At 44.4% G+C, this 16,134-nt stretch overlaps 1 protein-coding gene across 1 annotated transcript in view; it reads right to left on the reverse strand.

Moving 5' to 3' along the window:
- Positions 1 to 5,460: 5,460 nt before the first annotated feature.
- The window catches only part of MEGF11 (multiple EGF like domains 11), a 261,478-nt gene continuing 250,804 nt past the window's right edge, over positions 5,461 to 16,134 (reverse strand). The window contains exons 19-20 of the mRNA XM_077828321.1: positions 6,268 to 6,474; positions 5,461 to 5,820 (exon numbers count right to left, since the gene is read on the reverse strand). Coding sequence (XP_077684447.1) covers positions 5,660 to 5,820; positions 6,268 to 6,474 — 368 coding nt within the window. The 3' untranslated portion in view covers positions 5,461 to 5,659. The remainder of the gene's footprint in view (positions 5,821 to 6,267; positions 6,475 to 16,134) is intronic.

The following is a 16,134-nucleotide window of genomic DNA, read 5'->3' on the forward strand; positions in this document are numbered from 1 at the left end:
TATAGCGTCATGGGCACTTTTTTGGGAACTGGAGTTCGTCTTGGCAAAACGAGGGGTCTTTCAGGGTACATGTTATGTATGCAACTACAGATGTGCATTTCCAAAGGTACAACTGAAGTACACCTAAAGCAACTGAAAACGGAAGGGACAATGCTGCTCAATTAGTCTCTCACCTGCACATGTTGAAGTGTTTTGAATCCAGGCCTGCAGTTGTCTGTTTTAGTGACACACACATTCACCATATACATTTTTTTGTGCCCTCAACTGCACTCTGTGCCTTGTCCAATGGTTCCATCATTTTCACTTGTAAACAGCTTCTGCAAGCTTTCTTTCAAATAATGGTCATGTAGCCAAGAAAACTAGCAGGAGTATTGGAGATCAAATGCAACGCCCTGCCAGCTCTTTCTTCAATTCTTTCAGTTCCTTCCAGCCAAAGTTAATCTTGGTGCACTAGAAGTGGGTAAGGTGTTACCTTCGCCAGTGTTAGGGACAGTGGGCGCTGTTCTAAGCAGCCTCATGCCTGGTCAGTACAGAGGGGAGACTTGCAAGGAAAACAGTACTCCTGGTGATCCAACAGGTGGCATTCATCCTTCTGAGTGACCACTGAGCTAGTGCCTGGTAGGGTTTCTGATGAGAAATTACAGGGAAGCCCCTGCCAATGGATGTGACCACTGGAGTAGTCTCCTAGTATTTCGTACAAGACTTGGTAAAGGACATAGACAATAACCTTCTCACATGGCTGTAGCACGAACTGCAAACACTGGAAGCCTTTTCACTTTCCCCCTCAAACTTTTGTTGTGTTATGACTGTCCAGCTCAATAATTCACCTCCCAGGAAACAGATGGCCATGCTAAGGCTTAACATACCTTATGTAAAACATATCATTTCCTTGCTGATGCCAGGGAAAAAGTGAAACCCACCCAAGTGCAGAAATTCTCACTGAAGTCTCCCCACTTGGCCCCTTTTTAGCATGGAGGGTGACTCCAAAATTGCCTCCTGCGCTGTGCTGCATTATTGGTGCAAAAAAGGGTAGGATAACCGTAACAATCCAGGCACAGAATCTTACACAAGAATCCCTTGCAGGAAAAAAACAACCACCTAGGTTCTGTACGTCTCATGGATTGCTGCAAGATGGAATGATAAATTCCATGAAATACTCAAGAAAAATACTAAATTATACATATTTCAAATATAACAAAGGCAACTGTGCTTGTTTGTATACTAGAGGCAAGTTCTTACCCATTGCAAGCTTTTGCAGGGTAGTGCCCATCTCTGCAATATGTTTTGTCCAAATATGTAGCACCATGTTAAGCTCTGATTGCACCCACCTGTAAGCAGGGTTCGTCTTGTTCATTATGCAGCTGGGTAAACCCCCAAGGAATAAAGAAGTCCCTTTAAGCATTCATGAGCGGTCATGGTTCCTTCTGAGCTGGTGCTGAACAAATGACCCAGCAGGGTCCTTACTGCTCTTCCATTACAGATTAAGCTCTCAGCAGTGTACGTGACACTGAATCTTCTCACACAGGTGACTTTTCATTATAATATATAGCGCTGGGGCACCTGCATAAGCTTGCGGGGGGGGGGCCTCTAAAGTTTTCATTAAATTATAAAATAGGGTTGATCTAGCAGAAGCCTTTACTTACACACTTTTTTTGAAAGCCCAAATCTTAGCAATTACAAACCCATATTGCAAGCATCAGTAGTTTCCTTCTTGTATTTGTGGTAAAGGGTGCAGAATTATTGTCTATAGCATCTTATTACAATTACTTACATCTAGCTGTTTAAACCTGATGAATTTCCAGCGTTGAATAGCGTAGGGAGTGGGGTTTGGCAAATAAGAGGCGTATGTGTGGCTTTGGTTAACAAGATTTTTTTTTGGACATTTGAATTGCAAGTATTGAAAGTCTCAGTTTAGCAGTTCACTATACTGCCATGGAGACAGCTTAATTCTATAGCTGCTTCTGATGCACAATTTAGCTTGTAATTTACTGATTAGCATTAATACATATGATAGACTAGGCCCTGCCACTGCAATGTACACCACATGGATGGACTACAGTGAACCAGCTGAAGTCTATGGAGCTCCCTGTGGGTACAGCTGTGTACAATAATTAAGGCTACATTTGTGTCACGGAATTCAGGATTTCCAGGGACCATGACATTTTCTGCTTCTGCCCCTGGGGCCGTGGGTCTGGAGCTGGCAGCCAGCGACAGGTGACAGCCTCCTCAGGGGCCCCTCAGGCTTCCAGCAACAGAGGACAGCCTGGCCTGTGCAGGAGAGAGAGGAGGAGCCCCACAGGTCCCAGTCCCAGCCACCATGGTAGCAGGCGAAACCATGGAGCTGCAGCAGCAAAAGTCACAGACAGGTCACGGCTTCCGTGAGTTTTTGTTTATTGCCTGTGACCTGTCCATGACAAAATCTTAGCCTTAACAGTCATGTCTGTTGCAGGATCGCAGCCTCAGCTTACTGCAGGAAAAGCGTAAAGGGACCTGACAGTTGCACCTTGTTTGAAATAGCTCTTACAGCTCTATGTGAGCTGGGTCAGCCTTTGACAGCACCATTATGATGCTCCAGTCTGCTCACGCATGTTCAACTTATGGGCAAGTAAGAGTTGCCAGAGCAATTGATGAAAAGGTACTTACCTGGTACTTAGTTTGCTTTCAAGCTAGGGTGTGACTAGCCCCTGGCTTAGGAATTATTCTCTGATTTACTTCATTTTGGATTTGAGATTTACTCATTCTCAGAACTGTTGAAATCAACTTTTCTACCTTACTTGCCTGACATTGGCTTGAATGTTCTCGGAGTTGTTTGGGTAGGCAAATGTAGGCCCTTCGGTAACCAGTCCTGTGGTACAGAGAAAGTTCATGCCTCCAACATGTTCAGGCTGGAAATGAGTACATTTGAGAAGGGCACATTGAGAGAAACTCCATTTATTTTGTACAAGGTATAGTACCTTAGCACAGTGAACAAATCTATTACAAATCTGTCTTGCTTTAAAAAAGTATTGCCATTTCAATGTCTATTTTCTAAAGTAATGCTAATGTACAAGAATGTATTTTTCCCCCTTCTGTTAAACTCTGTGCACCTCCTTTCATTTGGTTTGGAAATCCAGCTTTGAAAAAGTCAAGCATATCGCTGCTCTCCAAAGTCCCATCTCATACTGTACAGAAACACAACACATACATTGTTTAGGCTTGCCGCTTACACTGCTTGTGCTAGATGTATGGTAAGTCTCTAACAAGAGCCTAACTGCCTTTTTATTGAGATTTCTGAGGTAAGTCTTTCTATACGCTAAGTAAAATATATCCCTACCTGGCCCTACAAAATAATGTCTAATTACATCTTGAATAAGGCTTTTCTGCAAAATTACTATTGCTGATCACTCATCCGCCCCCATGCAGCCATGCAGCATTCATGTAAATATCTATGTATTCCTTGCAACATGAAGATCAGCTTCTTTTTAACCCTGTGGGGAAAGAGCTCTCTGGAGTTAGTTCAGCCGTCTGAACTGCAGAAGTTGCCAGTTGCATAACGGATTTCAGAAAGTGTGCCCACCTCTGCCCACGAAAGATTCCAGCTTTCCAAAGATTCCTGGCTGTGTTGCCAGGGCTTCTCCCCACCCCTTGACAAGAGTATTTAGTGCGTTACCGGATTGACAGTAGTGAAGCCCAAAGAAATACAGCACAGGCTCGGTCAGCATCAATGCAGGCTTCTTTGCACTGCCCTGGCACTAGGCCTCGATCCCAGCGCTGAGCAGGTCGTTCAGTCTCCTCAGCACGTTCAGCTCCTGGCGAGTACCATCAAGGGTTCAGACTGCAATGGGCTTCTCCATATGACACTAAACTCCTGTCTACCAGGAACTACGCTGGCCCCCGGACCAGTTCATTTCACGTAGGTTTGTCATCCACTCACAATGACTCCCAGCTGGAGCCGGATTCAAACCGGTGATCTAGAGGTGAAAGGCTCTGAATTTAACTACCAGGCCCTTAGGCCGCTATTTCCTGCATTAGTATTTTTTACGAATCAATTCATGCTTTAACAAACTGATCACAGTTGCTTTTCTTTCTCTTATAGTTCCATCAGAACAGCAAAAATGCAACAGACTTTTTTATATTTAAGATGCAATCAATTTGCTACTCCCGCGTTTGCCTAATGAAATTACATACTTAGCATCATACTACTTCATGCTCAAGAGCTACAAGAAACTGCTTAATAGCAAGTATTCTATTTTCTATGTCAAGAAGGACTACAAAAAATAATCTGGGAGGCTTATTCCAAAGCAAACCTTATTCCAAGGCAAACCTCATGGTAATTATTCCACAAACAGCTGTTTAAGAAGGAAATCTGGTCACAGCTCAGTTTAATGACATTTCAGGTAGACTCAGCGATGGATAAAGTTGTACGACATGGTAATGCCGATGAAATTAAAGGGTTTATTATAAATGGCATGCAATTAATTTAGCTATAATGCAATGGCTTGTAAAGATGGTCTAGAAACCCCATGATGGCTTAGAAAGCATTGGTTTGGGTGCAGAACAGAAACAGGGCTAGATTTTTGACACATTGGCAGTGGAACGGCTTCTCAGCTGCTGTGAATCTGCATAGCGCCATCGAAGTCACTGAAGCTATGTGACAATTTAGAGCAGTTGACAGTCTGGGCCACTGTATCGAATAAAGTAGCAGCTGTATAAGGCCAAATAAAATACCACCAACAATCAAAGGCTTCCATAGGTTGTTAAAAATGTATCCCTAAGCATCTGACTGCCAGATGCTGGGCCTGGACAACAGGGGATGGATCACTCGATGATTGCCCTGTTCTGTTCATTCCCTCTGGGGCACCTGGCATTGGCCACTGTCGGAAGACAGGATACTGGGCTAGATGGACCACTGGTCTGGCCCGGCCCAGCATGGCTGTTGTTATATATGTTGGGCATGAGACACACTGTTCAGATGAGCTCTATGGTTAAAGATCACTGGAGACTTATGAAGATTTACATTGCTTAGAATGAGCATGAGGCATTGAGAATAACCACAGACGGTGTATACATAATAGTCCTCTACTAAAATCTCTTGGCAGCCACTAGAAACAGGAAATTACAAAACTAATTTACCACGAATATAATTGACATGTACACAGAATGGATATGACGACAGCATGACCCAAGGATTACAAATTCAGTCTTTCCTGTTTTTTGTGTGTGTATCCTTTTCCATGATGCGTATGTAAAATATATTCCAGCATCTTTTTAGACATCTTGTTTCTAACAGTAAAGGTCTCTTTATGTGGATGGTAGAAATGTACATCTGTAGCTGTAAGTACTTACAATTGGGGGGCGGGTGGGTTGCTTTTAGTTTACAGTTAATAGAACACAGTCTGTAGAGTCTTTGACTGGACTCTGTAAACTGCTTCCTTGAGTAATTGTTCCAGTCAGATGGAGATGATGGTTCTTTATTTTTCTGTGATCAGTATAAAAACATCTTTTTCAATATCATGCAGCAGTAGTTGGCCCGAACGAATGTTCTGTTAGGTTAGGTTCCTTGTATAATACTATTTCAAGTCACGTCAGCATATTGCAAAACCAAAAAGGATTGTCTTCGTTTCTTTCATTTAGTCAAAGAGAATGTTCGCAGCACATTGCGACAGCGAAGCGTATCCCTTTAAGACTGCTTGTCCCAAGATGCCCCATGGGTAGGGCTGTGTCTTACAGGGAGAAGGTCATAATGACTAGGAATGTGGCTGTTCCTAGGCAGGTCATATGGATTCTGGTTGTAATTAACACTACGACCACGGGCTTCTTGGACCACACTGACAGTGGGCTCTGAAGATACAATGAAAAATGGGTTACAATGGCTAGCAGGCTGCTAGTTCTGATAGTCAAGAGTTTTACATGCTCACGTTAACACATGCGTACAGGCAAATCCTTTCCAAACTTTCTGCTACTCCGGATTTAGTTCCAAGGGCACCGCAAAGAACACTTTCAAACGATCTGCCATTTCTTTTTTAATCTTGCAATTGGGATTTGAAACTCAAAACAGTTTAAAAACAAGCAAGCATACAGAAGGATTGTGTTCCTCTTTGATCCCAAACTTGGGACCCTAGATAGGAAAATCAGCACCGTCCCTGTCCCATAAAGCACAGTTGTCTCTTGATTCTGCCAAAACCTAATGACCTCTGCTCCTAATGTAAAACTCAAGAGAGAATATTGCTAAAACTAATTTTGCTCCTGTTGAACTACTGAGCTTCCTTGGTTATCTAGGACACTTACCAACTTCATATATATTTTTATTAGTCTTTGATGAGGTTGGCATTTCTGAATAGGGTGAATCCCTGTGAATGGGTGATTTCATTTCCACATAACTGCTCTCCGAGTGTTTACATGTCAAGATGGGTGGATCCTTAATGGTGGCGTATGGGTTTTCGCTGCTGTTCAGAGAGCAGGTGCTTGAACTACACACAGATTCTTTCATATACTCTGCAAAACAAGAACAGAGTAGATTTCTTAGAAAGGTCAGATAGATGTGAATGGCTACAACTGAACCTCTGCAGAGAGGGGGAAGAACTTTAACCGTTGAGGCATCTAGTACAAAAATCCAACACTTATGCTTTGGGCACATCCAGAGCATGACATCTATAAATCATCCCTTTATCCAAACTCATCCACAATCCATCTCCTCAACATTTAGTAGGAAAACCGTACTTGGTACCAAGGCCATTCCTGTGAACGGGTCTAACTGCCCTTCATTACACTATTTGGCAACATCATTTAATTTCAGATGGCAACTTTCCCCAGCCCTCCATAACCCTCAAGGACCTAAGTGCTAACGTCAACCTTTCTTTATATGCACTGACCCAGGGAAGCATGCACAGGTTTGCTCTGAGCCAGCTTTGAAAGTAGTCATTTCTGTCGGTGCTTGGTATGCTAGACAAGCTACAGGGTTAGCGTCCTGAGCTGCAGTCAACATCAAATGTCGTATGTTTGAAAATTAATTTTTCCAGCAGCCCTAGAACTGCATCAATCAAAGTGGTTAGTGATTCTCTGTCAGATGTAATTTCAGGGGCTATCCAGCACTGGAAGGATTAGATTTCTTCTTCATGTTCCCTTCTGATGATAAAAATTCTGTAGGGGAGACCCCTGCTCTCAGAGAAATTCTTCAGGCTCTGCAGTGGGATGAAGCCCATCTTATGTCTCTTGGGTTTTTTTGATGCTGTAAACACTGATCGTTCCCTTCCCCCAATAAGAAATAAATACATCAGACTGTAACACAGGCAAAATTATAGGAGGAGAGAAAGGTTGGCATGAGATAAGGAAGCCGCCAAGAACTACCCAGTCCTGAAACTGGCCTGAGAATTTCAGCCGTGTACAAACAGTAGTGCCAGTCGTGCTATTTAAAAAGAATAAAAAAAGAAAGAATAAAGAAGTCTTAACAGTGACTTTCAATAACGTGCCATTGCTGCTGTGTGCAGTCCGGCTGCTGTGCATTTTCAGTAATTTAGAACTAGAGCGATGCAATGAAAGGCGAGGCATTTTCTTGTGCTGGTTTACAGTACAAAGGCAGATCCTGGTATCTATGAAACACGCCCGGTGCAACGGTGGGACTTGCAAAATATCTGAATTCCCAGTTGCCCCCGCTGTCTAGTATGGGAGACAAAAAGAGAAATTCAGGTTAAGAAATAAACAGACAACAAAGACATCTCTTCCCCTTTAAAAATATTTCTCTGCTGCTATTTGTTTCCACTACTATGAGACACTTTGTCATTTGATGATGACCTGTTCTGTTCGTTTCCTCTGAAGCACCTGGCATTGGCCACTGTCAGAAGACAGGATACTGGGCTAGATGGACCTTTGGTCTGACCCAGTATCGTATGTTCCCTTTAATCTGTTGTGTAACCATCTCCATATAAACTTTGGGGATGCCGTGCCAGGAGTTCGTGCGTATGCAGAGTCGAGTACAGCCCCCACCTGTGGGATAATGCTGTTTGGGATAATACATGAACCAAAAAGCATTCCCTGATCCTGTGAGGTGCTGAAAGCTCTTGACTCCTACTCAAGGGGATGAGGGCACCTGGTATCTTGTAGGATCAGCTCCTCAGCTGAGGTCAGCAGGGAGCAAACTCAATCTCCTCTCTTCACGGACACAGTCTTGGTACACATCCTTGTGGGAAAGTTTGCTCACTGATTCAGTGCCTGATCCTACCTGCTGGTTGGGACACCTACCATTGCTTTTGTGTGTGTGTCTCTGCAATGTCCCAGGGTCCTGCTACACCTCCCCATCCCTTCCTGACAGCGTGGTACCATCAGGACAGGGGCCCAGATCCTCAAAGATATTTAGGCACCTAACTGAAATCAGTGCAAGTTCGGTTTCTAAATACCTTTGAGGATCTGAGGCAATGTGTCTTCCCCTCCACCCTGGCTGCCTGCTCCTCCCATACAGCTCTTTGGACCAGAGGGGTGCCCTCCCTTTGGAAAAGGCAACTCAACATACAGAGTCCCTTCCACATGGGGGTCTGGAGGAAGGGGGGGGCATTCATGCTGTCTGTACTTTCCTATTTCTATTCTGATGCTTGGCTTCGAACTCCAGAAGGAGATCTTCGATTGACAACAGAATTCTGGAACCCTCTCTATGCAGCATCTGTTTGACAAATATTTTGTCCTTCCCATTTCAACGAAGGTCTGTGACAGAGCAAAAACCACACATCAAAAATTAACGGCATCCCTATGCCAGCTAAACTGTGAATCTCACACAGGAGGAGTTGAGCAGAAGCCTATTAACTCATGCTCATGACCAGGCGACCCACAGAGCATTTCCAAACTTTGCAAGCCCCCAGGGCCTGATCCTGCAAACCCTTGCTCTTACAACCATCCCACTGGCTGTCATTAATTACTCATGTGACTAAGCATTAGCAGGATCGATCTGTGTAGCAAGAAAGCTAACAGCAGGGCAAAAACAATTCCAGAATCCTGCATCACAAAATGCACATTCCTTCTTTTGACAACCACAGCTGATTTTTCAGTTATTTGCAACCCTTCACAGTGTCCAAGTAAACCTGCAAGAGTGCATTTTGTATGAGCACTGGACTCTGAGCAACAATGGACCTTCACCGTAACATTTGGTTCTTAAACCTCTGGTGAGAAGTCAAGCGGGATGAGACCAGCAGGGGAGTTTGGGGAGAACGAGCAGGCTAGCAGACTAGCAAGGAGAGACTTGGGGAGCTTAGCTCCACAGACCAGATCCACAAGGCGCATACACAGGGGATGAGAACACTGCAGGAACCGGGTACCAGTGCAGTTCATACAACAATCAAATTAAAGCTCTCTGATCATTACAAAACTACAGGTTTGGAAGGATATAAAACAAATCGATTCTGCTCTGTTACATCAATGGAAGTGTGGAGTGACCTCACTCACTACAAAAGTTACTCCAGATTTACACTGGTGTGAATGGGAACAGAATTTGGCCCTCTGACTTTAAGAGCCTGGTTCAGCATCCAGTGAAAACAGCAGGAAGCTTTCCAATCCCTTCAATGTGCAATGGATCAGACCCCAAAAGATCAAAACCTCCCATGCACCAGCTACTTCGAGTTTTGTCCCTTTCACACTGCATTTGAGTTAATAAAGGTCTGTCGTGCATTCCTGCCTAAAAAGCTGAGGGATGATACACAAAGAATACAGGAATCATGCAAAGAAATGGAAAGCCCTAGAATGAAAGGACCTGTGCTATAGCGTTAGGCCCAATTCTGCAGCCCTTACCAGGGCAAAACTCTCATTGACTTCAGTGGGAATTTTGTCTGAGTGAGGATTGAGGGGCCTGATCCTGTAAGATGCTGAGTGCTCTTGGCTTCAATTGGTTTCACCTCAATGGGGGAGTGCTCAGCACTTCAGAGGGACAGTCCCTGACTAGGACTGCAGTATCAGGAACATTGTTTTTATTCCATTCTAGCAAAAGGAAGCCCCAGCTAGCGGTCAGCAAAAGACATCCTCTAGTGGCTCGTAAATATTCATAGCAAAGACTGTTCATTTGACAAATTACCCTTCACAAGGAATTGATGGACAGACCTTAATAAAAATGGGCTATAAATTCTATGGAAACAGAAACTGTTTAATCAAGTAAAGTGAGAATGTAGCAAACCTACTTCCCTCGCCCTATTCATGCTGATGAATGGGTGTACACAGGAGACGAAAGGCAGGAATCAATGGGGCTCTGTAGCCTTAAGGATCAACAAGATCATCATAAAGGTCAAAGCAAGATGAAAAGATAACCAGCAGATTTCAAACTGCCCAAGAGTCCACTGGCTGGAGCTGCCCGAAGCCCCAGAACAGACCTGATCTGCACAGGTTTGGGGATTAAACTCTTGAAAAGTAGATTCTGGCAGAACAATTTCACCTACAACTTTTAAAAACATTTATTTCTGTTCTGCCTGGAGCAAGTAAACAGCTGAACTAATCTGTGCTGTTTCTTATTTGAAAATGTGCACATTGGCTCTAACCCAGACCAAATTCCCACCTTACAGTGAACACGATTCAATCCGGCTCAGATATTTGTATCTCCCAAATGAGGGTTTACAAAGAACTGCTGTGAGAACCATAACTAAAGTGCAAGCAGGGCCTCAGAGCTGTGTAAATCAGAAGTAACTAGTGAAATCAATGGATTTATGCCATAAAGTATCGGAGAAGTGTCACTCACACCATATAGATTCATTTGGACCATTCTGTGTCCAAACGCCTTTGGCAGTGGGCATGGAGAAGCAGTATCCCAAAGGGATGATTCCTGCTGACATTAATGGGAGTTATGTGCCTAACTAAACAAAGAGACTTGACCCTTCACTCTGAACAGGATGTAATTTATAGAGCACAGCATGTATTTGGAAACATGTTGCACTTGGGAGCCATCATCTGCTAGGTATAATATGCACTAGAGCTCAATGAGTTTTAACTCTAAGAGAATTGGAAAAGTCTGTGTTATTTTGTTAAGATGATTTGGGAGAAAAAAAAACGTCTGACACGAGGTGCTAAATTTGTTACAAGACCCATTTAAAAATTTTAACTCAAATCAATTTACCAATTTTCATATAATTTGCAGAAAATTCATTCTGTGCTCAAAGAATTCGTGTTGGGTTTTTTTTTTGGGAGGGGGTGTTACTAAGAGCTGGTAAAAATAATTTCCTATCACACACACACAAAAAAAATCAAGATTTAAAAAATAAAATCACCCAGAATCAGAACAAACTGTCAAAATTTTCAACTTTTTTGTGTGAAATGAAATTCTGAAAAAAATGTTCATTTCAAATTAATCCGAAAGTTTCTTTTTGATACATTTGGAATGTTTAACGTTTCATGATACATCAGAACGTTTCAAGCCTTTTATTGAATTTTTATATTTATAAAATAAAGTAAATGTCAAAATTAAAATAATTTAGAAATGAAAAATCAAAACTTTTCATTCCAGAAGTGTTCAGGTTTTTCCCTAAATGAAATGCTGTCAAAACTGATATGATTTCATGAAAGATTTCAGTTTTGTTGAACCAATGGAAAACCGTTTTGACAAAAACATTCTGACCAACTCTAGGTATGCTGTATTTTTTATACAAAGTGGTTGAATCCTTGATTTAAGTGCAAAACTCAACCTTAACTATGGGATCATAACCAGCACTTCTATATTTTGCATTTATGTTCAATAAATATATTAAATAGGACACAAATAGAAATCAGAGGAATGTCTGCTCTTCATATTTTAATTCCCTGATGAATTAGGGTTGCTGATGAACAGAACTTCCATCCAAAGAGATCCAGTCTCTTTTGGTTCTTGTCATGTGGAGCAGACCTGGAGAAGTGTTGCCTGCACTGCACATTTACCGCATCCACGATTAGGGAGTTAGATGGAGAGTGCGTGAACAAGAAATCAGTGTCCTCAAGGGGGAATGTAATACTTTTTTATACATTGGTGGAATAGTAGCAGGTGTTTACACATAATCTTAGCTGGATCCAGGAGCGCCTCATTGATGGGTAACGCCACCCGGGTGCACGTTGCTGACTGTATGATATCCAACAGCTTGTGTTGTGAATCCCTGACGTCTTCAAGTGGAAGTGAGGAGTGTCAGCTACCCTCTTTCTGAGGTCCTAATACTGTTGAAAATCATTGGCCCTGGAAGGTGGTGGAGGCATAACCACTTCATCTGCAGGATGAAATAGGTGTTTGAGGTGTGGCTTCTTATCTGCCCTGGCCTCTTGTTCCTCAAACATCTCCTGGAGAGGAGAGGACTGAACAATCGTAGTCTCCCTTTGAGATCGTATCGGTGGTCTGGAGAATTTTTGTCGGAAAGCAGCCCAAGTATGGGAGGGCCCATATGGGACTTGTGGTGGGATGAAGGGTTCGTTCCACAATTCTTGATGATGGTTGCAATCTTCCCTGTGACGGTCAAAGAACGGGTTCCTGACAGGATATGTTGGGGGACCCTGGACCGAAATAGAAGAGACTGATGAAGTTCCCTTCATTCTCTTCAACATGGTCCAGTGGAGGAGCCCCCATTGAAAAGGGTGGAGAGTCCTGCGGTACCAGGGAAATGGTAGCAGTCTGGAGACCGAGGTCTCAGTACCAAAAGGTGCTACGTACCCACGAGGAACAGGGATTCCAGCTCCTCCATTATGGCAGGTCCCTTGCACGTCTAAACTCTTGTGGTGCCGAGCGGGGAATTGGTACCAACAGGGTAGCCAAGGATGCAGTAGCTGAAGATGACAGTACTGTCAATGGCGGGCATACCAATGCAGATGCCAGTCACGTCTGGTGCCATTGCTTGCTAGGTACTAAGGGTGCCAAACGGGTAGGTGCCAGTGGTGGTACTGGACTGGGACACTTATGCTTGCCTTCTTTGTCCCTGGTAGAGGGTACTGAAGCCATGTTAGAGCCATTTCTCCCTTGAGCTCTGGGGCCTTCTGGCTCTACCAGGACCAGAGGAGGAGACTGCCGGCTCAGCGGTACTGGGCCGAGAGGTCAAGGCTTTGGAGGCTGTAGATTTCGCAGGAGTTCTGGGCTTTTGGGGAGCAGGCTCCTTCAAAGGAGAGTCCATGCTCCCGTTTTTGGGAGTCTTCTCAGAAGCTCCACTGGCCTGCCCTTCTGAGGGGAAGCCTGTGCCAAGGCGAAAGGGGAGCTGGATCTGTCCGATGACAGATGTACAGGCGGGGCGTGTCTCTCGTGTCTTGACTCAGACACTGGTCGAAGTGAGTGCTCCATCATGAACAGTCTGAGCGGAGTCTCCCTGTTCTTTCTTGCCCTAGACTTGTGGTCTAGGAGGAAATTTCACTTGTGGGAGACGTGGGACCCCCCACAACAATGGACACCCTTAGAGCGGCCGACGCTCACGGGTACAGCCTCCCAGCAGAAGAGGCAGCATTTTACACCAGGAAGACAAGACTCCCCAAGAAGAGAGAGGGGAGGAAAAAAAAAATCTGTCCTCTCACAACTGACACTTACTAACTATAAAAGCGGCAAAGAGTCCTGTGGCACCTTATAGACTAACAGATGTATTGGAGCATAAGCTTTTGTGGGTGAAAACCCACTATGTCGGCCGCATGTCTGACTAGTTACTAACTATAATGCCTACTAACCACTGACTATACTAACTAATTTTAAACAACTATAAGAAGAATACAAAATAGCTGAGGTATGCTCCATACAGGCATGCTAGGCGTGCATCTCAGGCCAATGTGGTAGAGGAGGAACTGAGGGCAATTCACCCGTGCACCTCTATGTTATCTCAGTGTCTGGCACAAGGAGGCATACGCGAGCTGAACAGGCACTGCCAGTGGAAAACTCTCCTATCAAGGGCTCGAAAGACGCATGCGCACCTGAAGGGGAGCACCCATAGGCACACAACTCAAAGAAGAGTCTCTGCTTTCATCTAAAAAATATAGCAAGTCTCTAGCCCCTGCGGTCGCAAAGAAACGTTTGTAACAGTGACCCCTAAAGGCGCAAACACCAGCCGGCGAATCGCAAGAACCAAACTCCGATTATTTCTTTAAGTCTCACAAATTTCTAAGCCAATCTCATTTTGGGGCCCAACTCATGATTTCTGAGCGCTTGATGTTGGCAATACAGCTTTTGAGGCCTTCACTGCTCCGATGCATCTTCCACCCGTTTCCTCACTACGGGAAGCTGGCATCAGACCAGATACTGGGGACAGGATGACTCCAGGTCGGATAGCTCAGGGCACCTGGACTCTTTGAACCTGCATTACAGACAGAGTCACTGCCTTCCTAATGGAAGGACACAGGAAAGGGACTTCTCTCTCTCACCACAGGAAGCTGCATAGGGAGCTCTGAGACTCAAGCCCTGCACTGAAGGTTACATCATGTCTGCTCTAAGTAGCCAGCACAGAGGCAGCGGCCAGGGCTTTGAGTCCAAGTCCCTTTTGTGTTGGTGGAATTTGCAACTAGTAAATGAAGCAGGTTGAATGTTTTGCTGCAGAGGTGCCACTGGAAGCAAGCCTGGGTCTGTCCAGCCACAATTCAGCCACGCTTTTAACTGGCAAGGGCGGGCATATGAATCTCTGTGTGTGAGCAAAGCTGGCCTGTGCAAATCAGCTAAGTGTTTTGCCAGACTGAAATGTTCAAAGCCCAGAGTGATTGATGGTGGCTTTCAAAAGCATGAATCACTCTTGTAAATGCTGAACATTGAAAGAAATTGGCGAGCAACAAGAAATGACTAAGAATAAAACCAGTCTGGCTACTGCTGAAAAATCAGAATGAATTCTTCGCTAGACCAGACGGAGCAACAATAAGAGCAGAGGTGTGGAAAGAACACCAATGGCTGGGGGAAAGGCAGAATTCATTCAATAATAAACAGGAGACTCCCTGGGCACTTGAACCTGAAGAAAGTGTCTGATGAGACAGGCCATGACAATTTCCATCCACCCACACCCAAAATACATACCCACGCAAAACACAGTTTAAGAGGATTGCAGACTTCACTGAGTTACGTATCATTAGAAGCCATTTTAAAGCAGACTCAGAGCAAAACAAGAAAGGGGATGAGGTGGGAGAACGGGAATGCAGCCGTGTTCACAATACACCTAATTGCGCTAGCTTCCTCCTTTTTATGGTTGCTTCTGTCACCCGCTCTCTGCTGCCGAGCTGTACGTGACTCTCTGAACTCATCTGCCGAGAACGAAAAAATCATTTTAAAATGCAAAGCAGGTTTTCTCCAGAAACAATTGACATGGGCAGATGCAGAACTAAGCTAGGAGACAAGCATGGTCTCGTGGCAAGGGACAGCCTTGGGAGTCCAGACACTTCTATTCCCAGCTCTACCACTGAGCTGTGAGTGACCTTGGGTAAGCCACTTCCTCTCTCTGCCCCTGAAGTGAGCTGTAGCTCACGAAAGCTCATGCTCAAATAAATTGGTTAGTCTCTAAGGTGCCACAAGTACTCCTTTTCTTTCTGTTTAAACTGTAAGTTCTTCAGGGCAAGGAGGATCTCTTACTATGTCTCTGTACTGCTGCCAGCACCACGGGGCCCTGACTGAGACTCGGGCCTCTAGGTGCTGCTGTCACACAATCAATAACAAAAAGAATGCTACGTCCCTTACTTGGAAATAAAAGGCTTAATGGCCTGATTCTCCAAGCCCTACTCATGTTAGTCATTCCATTGCTGGGAGACTTGGGTGAGTAGGGTCTGCAGGATCAGGTGTCAGCATTTTGTATCAATGTTTCTTTACGTTTCCTCTCTGTGTATGTGCAGCAGTAGGGCAGCCTGGCACAATTTGTCCACACTGAGTGATCTGGATTTCCACCGCCAACAGGGCTCAGGTGAACCCTTGCCAAAGCAACCGTGACTTACACACATGGTTAGGGGGATAAAGGCCAAAGCTTTTCTCTGTGTGACTCCAATTGCCCTGGAGCGGGAACTGTCTTCTCTGAGTGACTCAGCCTGCAGGCATGCTCCCTCTCTCAGGGGCAGAAGATGGGTTCGGAGAGTTATGTACAGATCAGTAGCCTGGATACTGTGAGTAGAACGTGTCCCTGCACAGAACTGAACTCACCGGATGTTTCATATATGGCCTTCTATGAAAAGAAAACACTTGCTGGATTAAGAGCGATAGCAGTGTACTGCCTACAGTCCAGGAGTTCTTTCTCTCTTCCC

The sequence above is a fragment of the Eretmochelys imbricata genome, chromosome 10, assembly GCF_965152235.1.
Source record: "Eretmochelys imbricata isolate rEreImb1 chromosome 10, rEreImb1.hap1, whole genome shotgun sequence".
In the NCBI taxonomy this organism is placed as follows: Eukaryota; Metazoa; Chordata; order Testudines; family Cheloniidae; genus Eretmochelys; species Eretmochelys imbricata.